The 22500-nt window shown below is 29.4% G+C and overlaps 3 protein-coding genes across 3 annotated transcripts in view; 1 reads left to right on the plus strand and 2 right to left on the minus strand.

Moving 5' to 3' along the window:
• Positions 1–18: 18 nt before the first annotated feature.
• LOC119613473 (electron transfer flavoprotein-ubiquinone oxidoreductase, mitochondrial) lies at positions 19–5725 on the plus strand (the record flags this gene model as incomplete). The annotated part of the gene is given in 5 exon segments (XM_037969490.1): positions 19–716; positions 777–1051; positions 1054–1137; positions 4960–5047; positions 5112–5725. Coding segments are annotated over 5 exon segments (1683 nt in total), but the record flags the coding sequence as incomplete, so codon positions are not given.
• A 15377-nt stretch (positions 5726–21102) lies between these two features.
• LOC119613474 (putative uncharacterized protein DDB_G0286901) lies at positions 21103–21779 on the minus strand. The gene is made up of 3 exons (XM_037969491.1): positions 21768–21779; positions 21273–21696; positions 21103–21242 (listed from the first exon to the last, which is right to left on the minus strand). The coding sequence occupies exons 1-3, from the start codon at positions 21777–21779 to the stop codon at positions 21103–21105; spliced, it is 576 nt and encodes a 191-aa protein (XP_037825419.1).
• LOC119613472 (myocyte-specific enhancer factor 2) overlaps positions 21746–22500 on the minus strand; it is a 34085-nt gene continuing 33330 nt past the window's right edge. The window contains 1 exon segment of the mRNA XM_037969489.1: positions 21746–21983. Within this exon segment, the coding sequence (XP_037825417.1) occupies positions 21784–21983 (200 nt within the window). The 3' untranslated portion in view covers positions 21746–21783.

Here is a 22500-nt window from a genome sequence, read left to right on the forward strand (position 1 = left end):
AAACATAATTACTATTTTAAACAACTTGCAGAAGTCGATATGGAACGTTTCGTAGATGAAGTGGATATTGTTATAGTGGGTGGTGGCCCAGCTGGCATGTCGGCTGCCATTAGAGCTAAACAATTGGCTGCTGAACAGGAAAAAGAAATACGTGTTTGTGTGGTAGAAAAATCCGCAGAAGTTGGTGGTCATATTTTGTCAGGTGCTGTTATTGATCCCATTTCTTTGGATCAGCTTATACCGGATTGGAAAGAATTGGGTGCTCCCCTAAATACCCCAGTTGCAAAGGATACCTTTTCGTTGTTGACACAAACCGGTCGCATTCCTATACCCATTTTCAAGGGTTGGCCTATGGATAATCATGGCAACTATGTTGTACGTTTGGGCCACTTAGTCAAGTGGTTGGGTGAACAGGCTGAGGCTTTGGGTGTGGAAATCTATCCCGGCTGTGCCGCCTCTGAGGTACTCTTCCATGAAGATGGCAGTGTTAAGGGTATTGCTACCAATGATGTGGGTATTGCCAAGGATGGTTCACCTAAGGACACCTTTGCTCGTGGCATGGAATTGCATGCTAAGACCACCATCTTCGCCGAAGGTTGTCGTGGTCATTTGAGCAAACAAATTATGCGTCAATTCAATATGAATGAGGGCAGTTTGCCACAAACCTATGGCATTGGTTTAAAGGAAATTTGGGAAATTCAACCAGAAAAACATCAGTAAGTGTTTGCTTAGAAAAAAATGGAATATATTTTCTTTATAATACTGTGCAATTTTAGACCCGGTTTGGTTGAACACACAATTGGTTGGCCCTTGGATAAGTTCACCTATGGTGGTTCCTTTTTATATCATTTAAATGAACCTACACCTACCATAGCTGTAGGTTTTGTAGTAGGTTTAGATTATCAAAATCCTTGGATTAGTCCCTTCCAAGAATTTCAACGTTTCAAGACTCATCCTAAGGTTAGAGACACCTTTGAGGGTGCTACGCGCATTGCCTATGGTGCTCGTGCCATTAACGAGGGTGGCATACAGAGTTTGCCCAGTAAGTTAACATTCCTGGTGGTTGTTTGATAGGCTGCAGTGCTGGTTTCCTTAATGTGCCTAGGATTAAGGGTTCCCATTATGCCATGAAGAGTGGTAAGTAGGAAAATGGCCTGTAAATCAGCTTGGAAGATTCAAATATTTAAATGGTTCTAAATTTTCTCACAAAAAGGGTACTTTTTTGGATTAAAGAACTAAATTGTTGTAAATTTTCAACGTTTCTGTGGACTAGTCTGTAGACTAGTCTATGGTATAATCTCATGACCAATCTATGCACTAGTGGACTAGCCTGTTGACTGACTATTTGTTGATTAGAACTGAACTAGAACTGAACTAGAACTGAACTAGAACTGAACTAGAACTGACTAGAACTGAACTAGAACTGAACTAGAACTGACTAGAACCTGAACTATAAACTGAACTAGACTGAACTAGAACTGAACTAGAACTGAACTAGAAACTGACTAGAACTGAACTAGAAACTGAACTAGACTGAAACTAGAACTGAACTAGAACTGAACTAGAACTGAACTAGAACTGAACTAGAACTGAACTAGAACTGAACGGAAACTGAACTAAAACTGAACTAGAACTGAACTAGAACTGAACTAGAACTGAACTAGAACTGAACTAGAACTGAACTAGAACTGAACTAGAACTGAACTAGAACTGAACTAGAACTGAACTAGAACTGAACTAGAACTGAACTAGAACTGAATAGAACTGAACTAGAACTGAACTAGACGAACTAGAACTGAACTAGAACTGAACTAGAACTGAACTAGAACTGAACTAGAACTGAACTAGAACTGAACTAGAACTGAACTAGAACTGAACTAGAACTGAACTAGAACTGAACTAGAACTGAAACTAGAACTGAGACTAGAACTGAACTAGAACTGAACTAGAACTGAACTAGAACTGAACTAGAACTGAACTAGAACTGAACTAGAACTGAACTAGAACTGAACTAGAACTGAACTAGAACTGAACTAGAACTGAACTAGAACTGAACTAGAACTGAAACTAGAACTGAACTAGAACTGAACTAGAACTGAACTAGAACTGAACTAGAACTGAACTAGAACTGAACTAGAACTGAACTAGAACTGAACTAGAACTGACTAGAACTGAACTAGAACTGAACTAGAACTGAACTAGAACTGAACTAGAACTGAACTAGAACTGAACTAGAACTGAACTAGAACTGAACTAGAACTGAACTAGAACTGAACTAGAACTGAACTAGAACTGAACTAGAACTGAACTAGAACTGAACTAGAACTGAACTAGAACTGAACTAGAACTGAACTAGAACTGAACTAGAACTGAACTAGAACTGAACTAGAACTGAACTAGAACTGAACTAGAACTGAACTAGAACTGAACTAGAACTGAACTAGAACTGAACTAGAACTGAACTAGAACTGAACTAGAACTGAACTAGAACTGAACTAGAACTGAACTAGAACTGAACTAGAACTGAACTAGAACTGAACTAGAACTGAACTAGAACTGAACTAGAACTGAACTAGAACTGAACTAGAACTGAACTAGAACTGACTAGAACTGAACTAGAACTGAACTAGAACTGAACTAGAACTGAACTAGAACTGAACTAGAACTGAACTAGAACTGAACTAGAACTGAACTAGAACTGAACTAGAACTGAACTAGAACTGAACTAGAACTGAACTAGAACTGAACTAGAACTGAACTAGAACTGAACTAGAACTGAACTAGAACTGAACTATAACTGAACTAGAACTGAACTAGAACTGAACTAGAACTGAACTAGAACTGAACTAGAACTGAACTAGAACTGAACTAGAACTGAACTAGAACTGAACTAGAACTGAACTAGAACTGAACTAGAACTGAACTAGAACTGAACTAGAACTGAACTAGAACTGAACTAGAACTAGAACTGAACTAGAACTGAACTAGAACTGAACTAGAACTGAACTAGAACTGAACTAGAACTGAACTAGAACTGAACTAGAACTGAACTAGAACTGAACTAGAACTGAACTAGAACTGAACTAGAACTGAACTAGAAACTGAACTAGAACTGAACTAGAACTGAACTAGAACTGAACTAGAACTGAACTAGACTGACAGAACTGAACTAGAACTGAACTAGAAACCTGAACTAAAACTGAACTAAAACTGAACTAGAACTGAACTAGAACTGAACTAGAACTGAACTAGAACTGAACTAGAACTGAACTAGAACTGAACTAGAACTGAACTAGAACTGAACTAGAACTGAACTAAACTGAACTAGAACTGAACTAGAACTGAACTAGAACTGAACTAGAACTGAACTAGAACTGAACTAGAACTGAACTAGAACTGAACTAGAACTGAACTAGAACTGAACTAGAACTGAACTAGAACTGAACTAGAACTGAACTAGAACTGAACTAGAACTGAACTAGAACTGAACTAGAACTGAACTAGAACTGAACTAGAACTGAACTAGAACTGAACTAGAACTGAACTAGAACTGAACTAGAACTGAACTAGAACTGAACTAGAACTGAACTAGAACTGAACTAGAACTGAACTAGAACTGAACTAGAACTGAACTAGAACTGAACTAGAACTGAACTAGAACTGAACTAGAACTGAACTAGAACTGAACTAGAACTGAACTAGAACTGAACTAGAACTGAACTAGAACTGAACTAGAACTAGAACTGAACTAGAACTGAACTAGAACTGAACTAGAACTGAACTAGAACTGAACTAGAACTGAACTAGAACTGAACTAGAACTGAACTAGAACTGAACTAGAACTGAACTAGAACTGAACTAGAACTGAACTAGAACTGAACTAGAACTGAACTAGAACTGAACTAGAACTGAACTAGAACTGAACTAGAACTGAACTAGAACTGAACTAGAACTGAACTAGAACTGAACTAGAACTGAACTAGAACTGAACTAGAACTGAACTAGAACTGAACTAGAACTGAACTAGAACTGAACTAGAACTGAACTAGAACTGAACTAGAACTGAACTAGAACTGAACTAGAACTGAACTAGAACTGAACTAGAACTGAACTAGAACTGAACTAGAACTGAACTAGAACTGAACTAGAACTGAACTAGAACTGAACTAGAACTGAACTAGAACTGAAGAAACTGAACTAAACTGAACTAGAACTGAACTAGAACTGAACTAGAACTGAACTAGAACTGAACTAAAACTGAACTAGAACTGAACTAGAACTGAACTAGAACTGAACTAGAACTGAACTAGAACTGAACTAGAACTGAACTAGAACTGAACTAGAACTGAACTAGAACTGAACTAGAACTGAACTAGAACTGAACTAGAACTGAACTAGAACTGAACTAGAACTGAACTAGAACTGAACTAGAACTGAACTAGAACTGAACTAGAACTGAACTAGGACTGAACTAGAACTGAACTAAACTGAACTAGGACTGAACTAGAACTGAACTAGAACTGAACTAGAACTGAACTAGAACTGAACTAGAACTGAACTACAACTGAACTAGAACTGAACTACAACTGAACTAGAACTGTACTAGAACTGAACTAGAACTGAACTAGAACTTAACTAGAAGCATAAGGGAACTGAACTAGAGTGGAACATAAACTGAACTAGAACTGAGTCTGTTGACTAGTATGTTAACTAGTCTATGGACTATTCGATTGACTAGTCTATGAAACAAGAACTAGTCTGTCGGTCAATCTGTGGAACACTCTGTTGACAGTTGACTAGTCTATGGATGAGTCTATTGACTACTGTATGGATCTGTCTCTTGATCAGTCTATCTACTGGTCTCATGACCAGTCTATGGACTAGTTCCTGGACTATTCTGAATTTTCCACGCCTGCTGTAAATTGTTTTTATTTATACTAATAATGAAAATCTCTTAAGGTATGTTGGCTGCTGAAAGTGCCTACGAAGCTATCATGGGAGAAGCTCAAGAAACTGCCGGTTTTACTCCCAAATCCTATCCAGACAAGTGAGTTTTCCTCAAAGTAAAATTTTTCAAAACTAAATTAATTTTATTTTTGTTATCTTTTCAGAATCAAAGACTCTTTTATCTGGAAGGATTTGCACAGTGTACGTAATGTCCGTCCTAGTTTCCACAATCCTTTGGGCATGTATGGTGGTTTACTACTTAGTGGTTTCTCCATTTTCATGGGTGGTCGTGAACCCTGGACTCTTAAACATGGTCCTCCCGATAATAAAACACTCAAACCTGCCAGTCAATGTCAACAAATTGTTTATCCCAAACCCGATAACAAAATCTCTTTCGATTTATTGTCCTCCGTGGCTTTAACCGGTACAAATCATGAAGGTGATCAACCAGCCCATTTAACCTTGAAAGATGATCGCATACCAGTTGATCATAATTTGGCTTTATACGAGGGTCCCGAACAACGTTTCTGTCCCGCCGGTGTTTATGAATATGTACCCAATGAAGAGGGTGGCAATATGAAATTGCAAATTAATGCCCAAAATTGTATTCATTGCAAGACCTGTGATATTAAGGATCCACAACAAAACATTAACTGGGTTGTACCCGAGGGTGGCGGCGGCCCTGCTTACAATGGCATGTAAATTTATGGAATCCATAATTAATATTAAATATAAAAGCTTTATAAAAGCTTGGAATTTTTTATATGTATCAAAAAAATATATAACCCTGTTGCATTTCGATAGTTTAACTATAAAAATTCCCCTGAGATTTTCTTTTTAATTATTGTAAATTTGTTATACATTTTGATTTCAGAAAACAATTTTGTATAAAAAGTAGATTTTTTTTGTAAGTCATAATGTTTATGTTTAAATAAAGATTGAATTATTAAGTATAAAATGTTAATTTATTTTAAAATCTTTAAAGGGCAAACATTAAGGCTTGGGTCAGCGTAAGAGTAAGACTTAAAACACTTCTAAATTTTAAATAAAAAACCTTTGAGTTTTTTCTTTTCTCATTTTTTTTTTGTTCATTTAATACAATTATTTTTTATTTATTCTTTTTTTTAGATTTATTGTTTTTTTATTTTATATTTTTTATCTCTGAAAACATAAAACTTACAATTAAAATTGAATATCTTTTTAATTTTTATTTAAAATTCAGTGCTGTCAACAATTAAAATGTTTTATTTTTTTCTTACATAAAATCTTAATTTGTTTTATTATCAATATTAATTAATTTACTGTTTCTGTTTAAAACAACTATTAATTGTGCATATTATTCATATTGTTTTCTTCTTTTATTATTTATTTTTTTAATAGATTTTTTTCTTATAAATTTTTCCAACAAACATTTATTTATACTTTTTGTATGTATTTTAACACATAAAAACAATGATTGAAAATTTACAATAATTATCTTAGATAATACAAATATTTAATGAAAAATGATTTATTTATTTTTTTTTTAGTTTTTTTTTTTTATTAATTTCAAATAATTTCAACGATTTATGGTGATAGACAATATAAAATTGTTGTCTGAAACAGAGCAACCTTTTTTTGAGAAAAGTTGTCTGTAACAGAGCAACTTTTTTTTGAGAAAAGTTGTCTGTAACAGAGCAACTTTTTTTTGAGAAAAGTTGTCTGTAACAGAGCAACTTTTTTTTTGAGAAAAGTTGTCTGTAACAGAGCAACTTTTTTTTGAGAAAAGTTGTCTGTAACAGAGCAACTTTTTTTGAGAAAAGTTGTCTGTAACAGAGCAACTTTTTTTGAGAAAAGTTGTCTGTAACAGATCAACTTTTTCTATAGAAAAGTTGTCTGTAACAGATCAACTTTTTCTATAGAAAAGTTGTCTGTAACAGATCAACTTTTTCTATAGAAAAGTTGTCTGTAACAGATCAACTTTTTCTATAGAAAAGTTGTCTGTAACAGATCAACTTTTTCTATAGAAAAGTTGTCTGTAACAGATCAACTATTTCTATAGAAAAGTTGTCTGTAACAGATCAACTATTTCTATAGAAAAGTTGTCTGTAACAGATCAACTATTTCTATAGAAAAGTTGTCTGTAACAGATCAACTTTTTCTATAGAAAAGTTGTCTGTAACAGATCAACTTTTTCTATAGAAAAGTTGTCTGTAACAGATCAACTTTTTCTATAGAAAAGTTGTCTGTAACAGATCAACTTTTTCTATAGAAAAGTTGTCTGTAACAGATCAACTTTTTCTATAGAAAAGTTGTCTGTAACAGATCAACTTTTTCTATAGAAAAGTTGTCTGTAACAGATCAACTTTTCTATAGAAAAGTTGTCTGTAACAGATCAACTATTTCTATAGAAAAGTTGTCTGTAACAGATCAACTATTTCTATAGAAAAGTTGTCTGTAACAGATCAACTTTTTCTATAGAAAAGTTGTCTGTAACAGATCAACTATTTCTATAGAAAAGTTGTCTGTAACAGATCAACTTTTTCTATAGAAAAGTTGTCTGTAACAGATCAACTTTTTCTATAGAAAAGTTGTCTGTAACAGATCAACTTTTTCTATAGAAAAGTTGTCTGTAACAGATCAACTTTTTCTATAGAAAAGTTGTCTGTAACAGATCAACTTTTTCTATAGAAAAGTTGTCTGTAACAGATCAACTTTTTCTATAGAAAAGTTGTCTGTAACAGATCAACTTTTTCTATAGAAAAGTTGTCTGTAACAGATCAACTTTTTCTATAGAAAAGTTGTCTGTAACAGATCAACTTTTTCTATAGAAAAGTTGTCTGTAACAGATCAACTTTTTCTATAGAAAAGTTGTCTGTAACAGATCAACTTTTTCTATAGAAAAGTTGTCTGTAACAGATCAACTTTTTCTATAGAAAAGTTGTCTGTAACAGATCAACTTTTTCTATAGAAAAGTTGTCTGTAACAGATCAATTTTTTCTATAGAAAAGTTGTCTGTAACAGATCAATTTTTTCTATAGAAAAGTTGTCTGTAACAGATCAATTTTTTCTATAGAAAAGTTGTCTGTAACAGATCAATTTTTTCTATAGAAAAGTTGTCTGTAACAGATCAATTTTTTCTATAGAAAAGTTGTCTGTAACAGATCAACTTTTTCTATAGAAAAGTTGTCTGTAACAGATCAACTTTGTCTATAGAAAAGTTGTCTGTAACAGATCAACTTTTTCTATAGAAAAGTTGTCTGTAACAGATCAACTTTTTCTATAGAAAAGTTGTCTGTAACAGATCAACTATTTCTATAGAAAAGTTGTCTGTAACAGATCAACTTTTTCTATAGAAAAGTTGTCTGTAACAGATCAACTATTTCTATAGAAAAGTTGTCTGTAACAGATCAACTTTTTCTATAGAAAAGTTGTCTGTAGCAGATCAACTTTTTCTATAGAAAAGTTGTCTGTAACAGATCAACTTTTTCTATAGAAAAGTTGTCTGTATGAGAGCAACATTTCCTATAGAAAAGTTGTATCTTTCAGAGCAACATTTTCTATAGAAAAGTAGTTTGAAACAAAGCCACATTTCTATAGAAAAGTTGTCTGTATGAGAGCAACATTTCCTATAGAAAAGTTGTCTGTATGAGAGCAACATTTCCTATAGAAAAGTTGTCTGTTTCATAGCAACATTTTCTATAGAAAAGTAGTTTGAAACAAAGCCACATTTCTATAGAAAAGTTGTCTGAAACAAAGTCACATTTTCAATAGAAATGTTGTCTGAATCAAACCAACTTTTTCAATGGAAAAATTGTCTGTATCAGAGCAACTTTTTCTGTAGGAAAGTTATCTTTAACAGAAGCTTAGTTTTTAAATGAAATGATTTGTAAGTTTCATACATTTTTATATTGAAGATCACCTTATTTTTATTTATTATTGTTTTTAAAACATAAAATAGTTATTTAAAAAAGAAATATTTTAATTCAAACTATAATTGAATAATTATGTAAGAAGTTATTTTTAAAATAACAATAAATATAAATTTATATTTGACTATTACAAATTAAATAACATGAATATCCAATTGGTAATTAAATTCTCTGTAATGATTTTGTGCAAAATGTTGAAAAGTTTATTTCATTTTATTTTAATTTAGTTTTTCTTTAATAAATATGTGTGTAAATTTCTGTTTATTTTAAAAATATCTTAATAAATATTTTATTTTATTTTGTATACATAGAATAATATATATAGATTTAATTATTTATTTGTTTTATCTCTTATACATTTTAAATAATCTTTATCTGTTGTATATTTTAAAACTATCTATGCATGTAGATTAGATACTAGATATTCTAAAATTCTTTAGATTTTATTTAGTTACATATAATTAATTAATTTATTTATTTTCAGTTAAAACACAGTTATTTTACTTGAATTTTTTTATCAATATTCATCGTGGTCCCCGTGACCGATTTACGGCAAATCTTTTCTTTTTAAGATTAGACTTACTTTTTGGTATTAAAGGAAATTATAAGTTTTTTTTTATTTTTCATATATTTTTTTCTTTTTAATTATTGAAACTTAAACACATTTAAATATTTAATATATTATTTTTATATGGTTATTTGTAACAAACATTTAACATTTATTTTTTATTTTCTTTAACAGTTTTATTTATTTTTTTTTAACAATTTTTATATATTTTGGAGGAGGTGTGGTTTAATTGGCAACATTTTTTTTAAGTGTTTGGGACAATGACTTTTTTAACATTGATTTTTATTTATTTATCTGTTTCAAGGCTTTAAACAAGTTTTTTTATTTAAAAATATTTGTTGTTTTTTATTACTGTTGTTTTGAGCCGAAATGTATTGAATAGTTTTCGTTTTTAGGTCAATTAAAAGTATTAATTGTATCAAACAAAACTTTGTTTAGGAAATCAGAACAACTTTTTCTATAGAAAAGCTGTTTAAAACAAAGCAACTTTTTCTATATAAAAGTTGTCTGTAACAGAGCAATTTTTTCTATATAAAAGTTGTCTGTAACCGAGCAACTTTTTCTATAGAAAAGTTGTCTGAAACAGAGCAAAAGTTGTCTAAAACAGAGCAACTTTTTCTATAGAAAAGTTGTCTGAAACATATCAACTTTTTCTATAGAAAAGTTGTCTGAAGCGGAGCAACTTTTTCTATAGAAAAGTTGTCTGAAATGGAGCAAGTTTTTCTATAGAAAAGTTGTCTGAAACAGAGCAACTTGTTCTATAGAAAAGTTGTCTGAAACAGAGCAACTTGTTCTATAGAAAAGTTGTCTAAAACCGTTTCAGAAAACTTTTCTATAGAAAAAGTTGCTCTGTTTTAGACAACTTTTCTATAGAAAAAGTTGCTCTGTTTTAGACAACTTTTGCTCTGTTTCAGACAACTTTTCTATAGAAAAAGTTGCTCGGTTTCAGAAAACAATTCTATAGAAAAAGTTACTCTTTTCTATAGAAAAAGTTGTCTCAAAAGGAGTTGTCTGAAACAGAGCAACATTTTCTATAGAAAAGTTGTCTGAAACAGAGCAACATTTTCTATAGAAAAGTTGTCTGAAACAGAGCAACATTTTCTATAGAAAAGTTGTCTGAAACAGAGCAACATTTTCTATAGAAAAGTTGTCTGAAACAGAGCAACATCTTCTATAGAAAAGTTGTCTGAAACAGAGCAACATTTTCTATAGAAAAGTTGTCTGTAACAGAGCAACATTTTCTATAGAAAAGTTGTCTGTAACAGAGCAACATTTTCTATAGAAAAGTTGTCTGTAACAGAGCAACATTTTCTATAGAAAAGTTGTCTGTAACAGAGCAACATTTTCCATAGAAAAGTTGTCTGTAACAGAGCAACATTTTCTATAGAAAAGTTATCTGTAACAGAGCAACTTTTTCTATAGAAAAGTTGTCTGTAACAGAGCAACTTTTTCTATAGAAAAGTTGTCTGTAACAAAGCAACATTTTCTATAGAAAAGTTGTCTGAAACAGAGCAACATTTTCTATAGAAAAGTTGTCTGTAACAGAGCAACTTTTTCTATATAAAATTTGTCTGTAACAGAGCAACTTTTTCTATATAAAATTTGTCTGTAACAGAGCAACATTTTCTATAGAAAAGTTGTCTGTAACAGAGCAACATTTTCTATAGAAAAGTTGTCTGTAACAGAGCAACTTTTTCTATAGAAAAGTTGTCTGTAACAAGTCAACTTTTTCTATAGAAAAGTTGTCTGTAACAGAGCAACTTTTTCTATAGAAAAGTTGTCTGTAACAGAGCAACTTTTTCTATAGAAAAGTTGTCTGTAACAGAGCAACTTTTTCTATAGAAAAGTTGTCTGTAACAGAGCAACTTTTTCTATAGAAAAGTTGTCTGTAACAGAGCAACTTTTTCTATAGAAAAGTTGTCTGTAACAGAGCAACTTTTTCTATAGAAAAGTTGTCTGTAACAGAGCAACTTTTTCTATAGAAAAGTTGTCTGTAACAGAGCAACTTTTTCTATAGAAAAGTTCTTTGCAACAGATCAACTTTTTTTTCATTTCTATAAAACATGCTTTTAAGATAGACCTCTATATTTCGGACGGTATGTTCTCTATATAAACAATATATACATCGAAAGAAAGGTATTTTAGAGACCTTTCATTTGGTTACATCATTCTTACAACTTTACAACTTTTTCATTGATTTTCTAACAATTTTTTTTGACTCAATTAAAATCTATTAATGACCCAAAATTTAATGTAAATATTTTTCATTTTTTTATTTTATCTATTTAAAAATCTTTTTTATTCTTTAATAAACTCTCAATCTTATAATATGTTTCCTTCAATTTCATATATATATTTCTCATTTCTTATATAATTTATTTCATACTTGTCTATTTTCTTAAAGTTCCTTTTTTGTTTAAGTATAACAGCCTATTTGGTTTTTATTTTACTTTATTTAAATTTTCTTCAAAAAAATTATTTTAAATATTTTTTTTTATTACTTTCAAAAATTTATTTTTATTTTCCACAGCATTTAATTTATTTTATATAATTTGTACATTCCAATTATTTTCTGTTTTTTTGGGTTATTAAAGCCAAGTTATGTTTCCTGCTTATTGATTTTGTGTCTTTTTTTTTTTTTAAATCTATAGACTTAAAACTTAAACCACCTGCTTTGAAATTTCATAAAATTATTATTTTTTGTTTTATTATATGTTTTAATATATTTTAGGAATTTGTTTGTTTACATTTATTATAATTTTTATAATGTTGTTTATATAAAAAGAGGCACTGTTTGTAAGGCATCTACAAAGTGGAGTTTGTTTTTTTTTTATTAAAAAAAAAAAACAATTATAATTTAGAGGATAATTTTATTTACAAAACTTAATAAAATTGTTTACGGCACTAAATCGTTAAGATACTCCTATAGATAGCGTATACTTGGTGGATTTTTTAATTGAATTTCGAGTTTCTATTACGTTTTAGTAACCGCCGTTTCTTACAACTTATAACGAAATTGATTGTATGGGAAAATTGGAAATGTTTTTGTTTTAAGCAAATCATATTAAAACTTAAAGGGTTAACTAAAAACTAGATTTTAAATTTTTTATTTATATATTTTATTTTGTAATTGTTTTAAGGTGGAAGGAACATTTAACATTTAATTGAATGAATTCCTTAATATGTATGTGCAGTCATTTACAAGAAACCATGTGTGTATGTGTATTTTTATTCGATGATTAATGTATATGAATTTACAATGATTTTAATGATCGATTTGAATATTTAAAAAATTGATTTTTTAAGTTTTCAATTTCTGTATTTTGAATTAATTGGTTAAATTTTCATTAATAAATCGAATTCAAAAAGTCTAAAGTAAAGCACCTACTTTTAAAGTATTAATTTTCCACTAGCCTATAGGCAAAACATGGACTAGACTGTAGACTAGATTATAGACCAAACTATAGACCAGATTTTAGACTGCACTATAAACTAACCTAAAGTCTATATTATAGACTAAACTATAGACTAGACTTTAGACTAAACTATAGACTAGACTATAGGCTAGACTATAGACTACTAGACTATAGACTATTGATTAGACTATAGACAGGACTATAGACTAGACAGTAGACTAGAGTATAGACTGAACTATAGACTAGACTATAGACTAAACTATAGAATAGACTACAGGCTAGACTATAGCGTAAACTATATACTAAACTATAGACTATTGATTAGACTATAGACTGGACTATAGACTAAACTATAGACTAGACAGCAGACTAGAGTATATACTGAACTATAGACTAGACTATAGACTAAACTATAGACTAAACTATAGACTGGACTATAGACTAGACTATAGACTAGACTATAAACTAGACTAGACGATAAACTACACTATAGACTAGGTTGTAGACTAGACCAAACTAAAGACTACATTATAGACTAGACAATAGACTAAACTATAGACTAAACTATAGACTAGACTATGGACTGGACTACAGACTAAACTATAGAATAGACTACAAGCTAGACTATAGCCTAAACTATAGACTAGACTATAGACTATTGATTAGACTATAGACTAGACTAGAGTATAGACTGAACTATAGACTAGACTGTAGACTAAACTATAGACTAAACTATAGACTAGACTATAAACTATAGAATAGACTATAGACTAGACTATAGGCTAAACTATAGACCAGACTTTAGACTAGACTATAAATTAAACTATAGACTAGACTAAAGACTAATCAATAGACTAGATTATAGACTAGACTATAGAATAAACTATAGACTATAGATTAGACTATAAACTAAACTATAGACTAGACAGTAGACTAGACTGTAGACTATAGACTAGACTATAGACTAAATTGTACACTAGACTGCAGGCTAGTCGATAGACTAAGCTATAGACTATATATTGGACTATAGACTGGTTTAGTCTCTAAACTATAGACTTGACAGTAGACAAGACTATGGACTATAGACTAGACTCTAGGCTAGACTACAGAATAAACTATAGACTAGACTATATGCTAGACTATAGACTAAACTATATACTATTCTATTGGCTAGAATATAGACTATACTATAGTATAGACTATAGCCTAAACTGTAGACTAGACTATAGACTATTGATTAGACAATACACTGGACTATAGACTAAACTATAGTCTAGACAGTAGACTAGAGTATATACTGAACTATAGACTAGACTAAAGACTAGACTGTAGGTTAGACTAAAGACTAGACTGTAGACTAGACTATAGACGAAACTATACTACCTATACTAAACTATATATGTAAATAAGAATACATTATCTCTGTCAATGAATTTCAGAACGATCAAAATTAGAATCATTTCTATATTTGGTTTCTTCAAAAACAATTTTATTTTTCGAAATGAAACCATCAAATAGATGGAAGTATATTAATTATGACACTTCGTTTGTAACACAACGAGATATTGGTTGTAGATCCACAAAATATATTTTAGGTTCTTAAAAGATTCTACGACGATTTATCTATGTCCATTCATCTGTTTCATTATTGAAAATATGACTCAGCCTTAAACGGGAGGTAATGATGAAGCTGTTTGCTTAGTATTGAATATGCAGAAAATCGTTCGACATTTCAGCATAAACCCATATAAGGTCCCCTTCAAAAATTACTTAAGAATTGTGAAATCTGACTTAACAAAGATATTTATTAATTAGAAACTCTGTAACTACTCCTCGAATAGCCCTCTTACAGAAAATCACTTATTTGTTAAAAAAAAAGTTTAAAAATCAAGGTACATATTAAGAGAAATTCGACTAAAACGATTTGTTCTTAGAATTTAATCATTCTCTCGACTTCTGACCCACACTGATCAAACCTATCTATGTATAACAAGGTTTTGATGATGGCTATATAAGTTACAGCATTATCGGATATAACTCTCTTATAAGACGGAGGTTAAACCTTTATTATGAAGTCAAAAGAAAGAATCTGCAGACGTTTTAGCAAATTTTACAAATAAAGGTAACTTCGCGTTGTTACAATGACTCGAATGAGGTGGAAAACACGTGTTTTCAAACTTAAGGCTAAAATATCTCAAAAATCTTTTTTTTTTAAATTCTGAATTTATAAAACTTCTCTTTAAATTCTAAAAATTATCAACACCGGAACAAGTTCTCTAGAAGCGTTATAGAAATCTTTTGAAATTTAGAAATCTGATCTTTCATCAATTATTTTTTTTTTTTGTTTTGTTTGAAACTTACACCTCTGCAACTGGTTCTTTGAAAGGGCTATAGAATATATATCCAGATTTCAAGAAGCATTTGATGTAGAAAGTTTCTGGAACTAGTTCCCACGTCAATTATCAATTGTTAGTTTTCCAAAGTTCTAAAGTTAAAGGACTTCTCGGGAATCTGTTCTATAAAATTTGATCAAAAATGTCACAGTTTTCTAGAAGCATTATAGAATCTATAAACATTTCCGAGAAAGTTTTTGGACCGCGTTCTTTTTTTAACGGTTTTTGTTTGAAATTTACACCTCTGGAACTAGTTCTTTGTAAGGTTTGTAGAATCTTTATTTGTTTCATAGAATGTTTTGAACAAAACTAATTCTTTCGTCAATGATTCTGAAGCAAAATTGTCACCTTCGGAATAAGTTCTCTCGAAAACCCTTATAGAATCTATATTCTTGCCATATAAAGAAATTCTAAAGTTATAGAACTTCTCTGGAACTAGTTCTTTAAATGTAGAAGTATTATAAAATCATGAACCCTTTTATTCATTATTATTGTTTAAAATTGACACCCCGAACTGGTAGAGAATCTATATTCGTTTTATAGTATGTTTATATAAGTAGTTTATTCATCAATGATTTTTCAGTTAAATTGTCATCTACGAAACTAGTTCTTTAGCAGCTTTATGGAAACTAGTTCTCTTATCAATGGATTTAATTGGTTGGTTTGGTTTTTGCCATAAAACGTTTCTGGAACTAGTTTTCCTATCAATGGATTTTGTTTGAAATTTTTGACATCCGGAACTGTTTCTTTGGAAGTATTATAGAAAGTATATTCGTTCTGATTCGGATTTAGGGATGTTTAGAAAAGTCTACTTTAGTCTTTGGGTTACAAAATTGTTGGTCTATATTTTTAACGTTTAATGAAGGCGAGGTAGGACTTTGAATTTTGGAATTTTCAAAGGCGTTGCCAAACTTTTGTTTAATATTCATAAACGATCATAATTTTAATGAATGCATGCTAATAATTTACATTAAATGTACGTTTCCCTATATAGTTTTTTTACATTATTTACAACCTTTTAAGAAAACGAAAAATTTTTTTAAAAATATATAATAAAATCAAACTCAAAATTACTTTTTTTTTTCTAATAAAAATTATTTATTAAAAAATTATAATATTTTTTTCATTTCACAAACTAAAAATAAAAAAAAAATAATAACTAAAATTAATTTCATAACTTAAGGAAAATAACAAAAAAAAAAAATTATATATATTTTGTAGCAATTTTTTTTGACACTTGATCTGAAGTACTTAAACATTATTTTTAACTTATATGCAACAATTAATAAAATTATAATAATTTGTAATTATTATAAAAATAAAAAATAAAACCAAGTCTTGAGATATAAAAAAAAAACTAAAAAAATATTATTAAAATTAATGACTTTAGAGCAAATAATTTGAAGAAAAAATAAACTAAACTTAGAAAAAAAAAAATTAATATTATTTTGAAAAATGAAACATTGTAATGTGAGTAAAATGTTTTTTTTTATATATATAAAAAATTAAAATAATTAAACATAAACTTATTATTAAAAATAATAGAAACAAAAGAATTAAACATAAAATTATTGCCTTTTAAAAAAATTGCACAATATGTTTGTTTTTTTGTTGATTTTTTTTATAACTATTTTTAAGGGATCTTAGTTTTTAAGGTTATATACTCTTAAAGAGTTTTATTTGTTTTTTTTTGTAGTTCTTGCACAATTTTTTTTTAATTCTTAAGTTTTTTTTATTCTGTTTTTAATGTCTCTTAGTTTTCATATTGTGTGTTTTTTTTTTTTTAAATGTTGACTATTTTTGTGGGGAGTTACGTATTTTATTTTAATTTATTTTTACTTAATTAATGTTAATTTTCATGTTTTTTTCTTTTAAAAAAATTTATATTTACAGTTTTGTTGAAAAATATTATTTATATTTATTTTTTTTAGTTTTAACTACGAAATAATGCTTTTCTTTTAAAGAAAATATTTTGTTTTTTTTTTTGTTGAAAATTATAAGAAAAAAAAAATTATTTTAAATTAAATTAATGCTAACAATGGAAAGCTTAAAAGTCCTTAGTTAAGAATCTCAAAATTTCTTTGTGGTTTTTATGTTTTGTTTTTTTTTTCCACCTTCCATTGCAAGTGACTTTCTTTTAAATAAATTTAATTATTTTTTAATGTTTTTTTGTTTTATTTATCTAACTTTAAACTTAATTCCTATATTATGTGGCTTTTATAAAATTTATTTCTAAAATTGTATGTTATATGTATGACACTGTTTAGTTATATGAATTGTTTAAAATTAAATTATTTTTTCAAACTACACTGGTCAACAGTGTTTAGTTTTTTTCCATAAATTTTAAGATTTTTATAATTTTTTAAGTATCAAACCTTTTTCTAATTCTTTTTAAATCTTGAAATGATATTAAATAAAATTTAGTTTGAGTTTTTTTCTAGTTTAAATTTTAACTTAATTTTTTTTAATTTTCATCAGAACATAACCTCAGTTTTTGTTTAAAAGGTTTGTCTTGAAATTTATACTCAATAGTCCATATTAAACTATGATTATTTTCAGAAAATAGACTTTGTTTTGTAAAGAAATCCCGATCATTTTAGTTTTTTAAAGATTCAGAATAGTGTAACCTTTGACCTCTACTATTTCGCTTAACGTAAACATGATCACTACTGACTTTTAGCCCCTTATATTTAGAAAGGTTCTGGTTTAGAACTGTTATTCTTTAGATTCTATGTAATAGTTTCGTAGAATGTTTTTGGAATCACTTCTTTCATCAATGTTATTTGATATAATTCGTTATAGAGTCTATATTAATTCCATAGAATGGTTATGGAACCTGTCCTTTAGAATCTAATGATAGTTCCATAGAAGGTTTTTTGGAACCCTTACTTTCATCAATGATATAAGTTATTGGTTCTTTGGAATCATTATGGAATCTATATTAGTTCCAAAGAACAGTTATGGAAACAGTTGTTTAGAATCTTTGTACGTAAAAAAAATTGATTTTTGTATCCTTTGACCTCCACTATTTCGCTTAGCGTAAACATGATCAGTGCTGACTTTTAGCCCCTTCTATTTAGAAAGGTTCTGGTTTAGAACTCTTATTATTTAGATTCTATATAAGCGTTTCGTAGAATGTTTTTGGAACCACTTCTTTCATCAATGATTTTATAAAGAATTCGTTATATAGTTTATATTAGTTCCATGGAATGGTTATGGATTCAGTTCTTTAGAATCTATATGATTATTCCATAGAAAGTTTTTGGTATCACTTCTTTTATCACTGACTTTTGTTAGAATTTTTTAACTACGGAACTGGTTCTTTGGAATCAATTCTTTAAAATCTAATGATAGTTCCATAGAAGGTTTTTTGGAACCTTTACTTTCATCAATGACTTTAGTTAGAATTTGTCAACTACGGAACAGGTTCTTTGGAATCGTTATAGAATCTATATTAGTTCCAAAGAACCGTTATGGAACCAGTTCTTTAGAATCTATATAATCGTTTTCTAGAACGTTTTTGGAATCACTTCTTTCATCAATGATTTTAGTTAGAATATATCAACTTCGAAGCTGTTTCTTTTTAATCGTTATAGACGCTCTATTAGTTCCAGAGAACGATGATGACTTTTAGTCCCTTATATTTAGAACGATTCTGATCTAGAACTTTTATTCTTTAAAGTTTATATGATCAATCCATAGAAGTTTTTTTGGAACCACTTCTTTCTTTTAGCAATGATTTTTCGTAGAATTTTTCAACTATGACGTTCTATATTAGTTCCATAGAACGGTTATGTAACCAGTTCTTTAGAATCTATATAATCGTTTTCTAGAACGTGTTTGTAACATCTTTTTTCATCGATGATTTTGGTTAGAATTTTTCAACTACGATGCTGTGTCTTTGGAATCGTTGTAACGGTTGTGGAACCAGTTCTTTAGAATGTAATGGTCGTTCCATAGAACATTTTTGGAACCACTTCTTTCTTTAATCAATGATAGACAGAAGAACGTTTTCGGAACCTATTCTCCCATAATTTTTATTTGAACCGCTGGAACTGGTTCTCTAGAATCTATATTCTTTTAATATAAAGTTTTTGGAACTAGTGTTTTCCATTTTGTTCAAAATTGAAAGTTTTATAGAATCGATAAAAAGTTTTGCGATTTGTTCTTTCATCAATGAATATTCGTTCAACGAATGTTTTTGAAAATTGTACTTTCATCAGCAACTGGTTCTCTAGAAGAGCTGAATCAAGATTGGCTTCATAGAACGATTCTAGAATTAGTTTTTTTCTTCAGTGAGTTTTGTTCGAAATTATCATCTTTGGAACATGTTCTCTAGACTAGTTATAGGATCTAGATAAGTTTCAGAGAACTTTTTTTCTTCGGTGAGTTTTGTTCGAAATTATCACCTTAGGAACTGGTTCTCTAGACGAGTTATAGAATCTAGATTAGTTTCAGAAAACGTTTCTAGAACTAGTTCTTTCTTCAATGAGTTTTGTTTCAAATTATTACCTTCGGAACAGGTTCTCTAGACGAGTTATTGAATCCAGATTATCTTCATAGAACGATTCTAGAATTAGTTCTTTCTTCAGTGAGATTTGTTTAAAACTGTCACCTTCGGAACTGGTTCTCTAGAGGAGTTATAGAATCTAGATTAGTTTCAGAGAACGAATCTAGAACTAGTTCTTTCTTCAATGAGTTTTGTTTCAAATTTTCACCTTAGGAATTGGTTCACTAGACAAGTTATAGAATCTAGATTAGTTTTATAGAACATTTCTGTAACTAGTTCTCTCCCTAAATGAGTTTTGTTTGAAATTTTCACCTCCAGAACTGGTTCTTTAGAAGCGTTATAGATTTCATATATTCTTTCCATAGAACTATTTGGAATCAGTTCGAAGAGGTCGTTTTAGAACTGGTAATATGTTCTATTAAGTGTCTAAGAACTAGTTCCATGAAAACTCTTTAGTAGTGATTTAGAATCACAACAATGTTATGAAGAACAAGTTTTAGAAGAAAATTTGCTTAAACTTTTTGATTTCGTAGAGTTACAGTTGAAGATTTCTTTAATTCATTTGGTTAAGGTTTTGAATTTATCTGTAATGAGATTTTTGTTCGAATTAGTTCTGAAAAATCTTTGCAGAACAATTAGAAGAAGTCGTTTCAGAATCTGAAGTAGTTCTGTTTGTTGTCATTCTTGAACTAGGTTCTTTTTGAAAAAATTCTGAAAAATTTTGAAATTAACTTTTTGATTCTTTCTTCAAATGGGTTCCAAAAAGTTGTTTCAGAACTACTAACTACTGTCGTTCTTTGCTAGTAAAGGCGAAAGCGCTAGTTCTAGAGGAATCTGTATAATCTATCGTAAGTTTGAAAAAGTAGTTTTAAAACTGGTAATATGTTGTATTGAAAGCTCTTTGATAGTAATTTAGAACAAGTTTTAGAAGAATTGGCTTTAACTTCTTGATTTCATAGAACAAAAAGTCAAAATTTTTAAAAGTTTGAAATGGAATAGTATTGATATTATCAATATTTATAAAAGTATTGCACTGAAGGCTTAAAACTAAAACAAATTTTATAACAAAGGTAAGGAAGGCAAGGAAACTTAATAAAAAATCTCTAAATTTAGTTAAAAATTTAATATGTAGTTTAAAAGAGGAGTCCTTTGTTGACCAGTGTAGTTTAAAATTTCATTTAACATTAACTATTTAAAATATGTATGTAGGTATGAACAAATAACTTAAGTTTTAATAACTGTATGACTATTTCTTTTCAATATTATTGTGGTTTTAAGAATTATTTATAGAATATTTTTGTTAACAAGTTCTATCTTTTTTAAATGTGTTTTGTTGTTGTTGTAAAAAAATTGTTGTTTAAAATTGTTTCAATTGTTGCTGATACATAAACATAGTGTCCATACCAATAGCATTACCACCACCACTAGATGTAACACTTAAAGGTGTTAAAGCAGCAGCAACATTGCTGACAACAGCTGCAGTTTCTACTGCTGCTGCTGTTGCATTAGATGTTGTAAAATTTGAACAATTTTTAACATGTGTGTTAAGGTGTTGCTGTTGTTGTTGTAGATTTTGGTGGGTGTTATTTATATTCAGGTGGTTTTGCATAAATTGTTTTATATTGTGGCGTGGCATCATATGGTTGTTGTCATTGCTGCTGCTACAACTATCATTATTGGCAGCTATATTCATATAGTTTGTATGTGCAACATGTTGCTGTTTAGTTAATGTAATATTGGAATTATTATTTGGTGATGGCTGCTGTTGTTGTTGTTGTTGTGGTTTACTATTTATAGTGGATGGCAACTGCTGTTGATATTGACTAAATTGTGACGTATGTCTAGTTGTGATGTTGTTACTATTACTGGTATTATTTCTACTGTTACTAGTATTGTTGTTGTTGCTGTTATCATTACTGTTATTAAATTGTTGCTGTTGTTGTTGTTGTGACTGCTGATGATGATGATGGCTATGATGATAATTTTCTACTATAGTTTTATTACTATTATTATTATTATTACTATTATTTTCATTTGGCTATGTTGTCCAGCCGCCCGATATTCTGGGCCTTTTATGTGCCTGATTAGAACCATCATAGTCACTTAATTGCTGTTGTTGTTGTTGTTGCTGCTGCTGTTGATGCTGCTGCTGTTGTTGTTGCTGTTGCTGACTAACCGCTTTTTGCATGTCATTTAAACGCATATCGGGTGAGGGTATATTACTGGGCGTCACTGAACCTGTATTGATGAAAATGAAATCTAATTACAAAAAAAAAAATAGTTATTTTTTGTATAAAACACATTTTGAATATCTTTTTATATTGAACTTGTTGTTTTAGTTTTTAACACTTTTAGTTTCTTCTTGAACGGGGATGCAATTATTATTAATTTTTTTAATACAACAAAATATGGCAAGTATTAATTTATAAAAAAAAACAACAAATGCTAAAAAGTTTGAAAAGCTACATACATGATTTAAGTTTAGTTTTAGTTCTAATCTTAATTAAATATGCAACTGCAGGAACTCTTTTCTAGATCACGTCTCCATTATTGATTCGCAAATTTTAAATGTTGCATTTTGGCAAAATCTGCAGTTTTAATATGTTGCTCTTAATGCCTGTTTATTACGGTTTTTAATATGTTAATATAGCAGTTTTTTTTGTTAATTAGTGGGTTAATTATAAATTTTGAAAAGCAAACAAATTTTAGAAAAATTAAAAATTTTTAAAATCGGACAAACAACGTCGAATTTGGA

This window comes from Lucilia sericata, unplaced genomic scaffold (assembly GCF_015586225.1).
Source record: "Lucilia sericata isolate MDLA Ls3-8-SP2 unplaced genomic scaffold, ASM1558622v1 Contig002138F_arrow, whole genome shotgun sequence".
NCBI classification, from domain to species: Eukaryota; Metazoa; Arthropoda; class Insecta; order Diptera; family Calliphoridae; genus Lucilia; species Lucilia sericata.

Coding starts and splice junctions, on each gene's coding strand:
- LOC119613474 (XM_037969491.1), bottom strand. Junction 21,243..21,272: donor TAACACACATGTTAAAAATT/GTTCAAATTTTA, acceptor CTAATGCAACAG/CAGCAGCAGTAGAAACTGCA.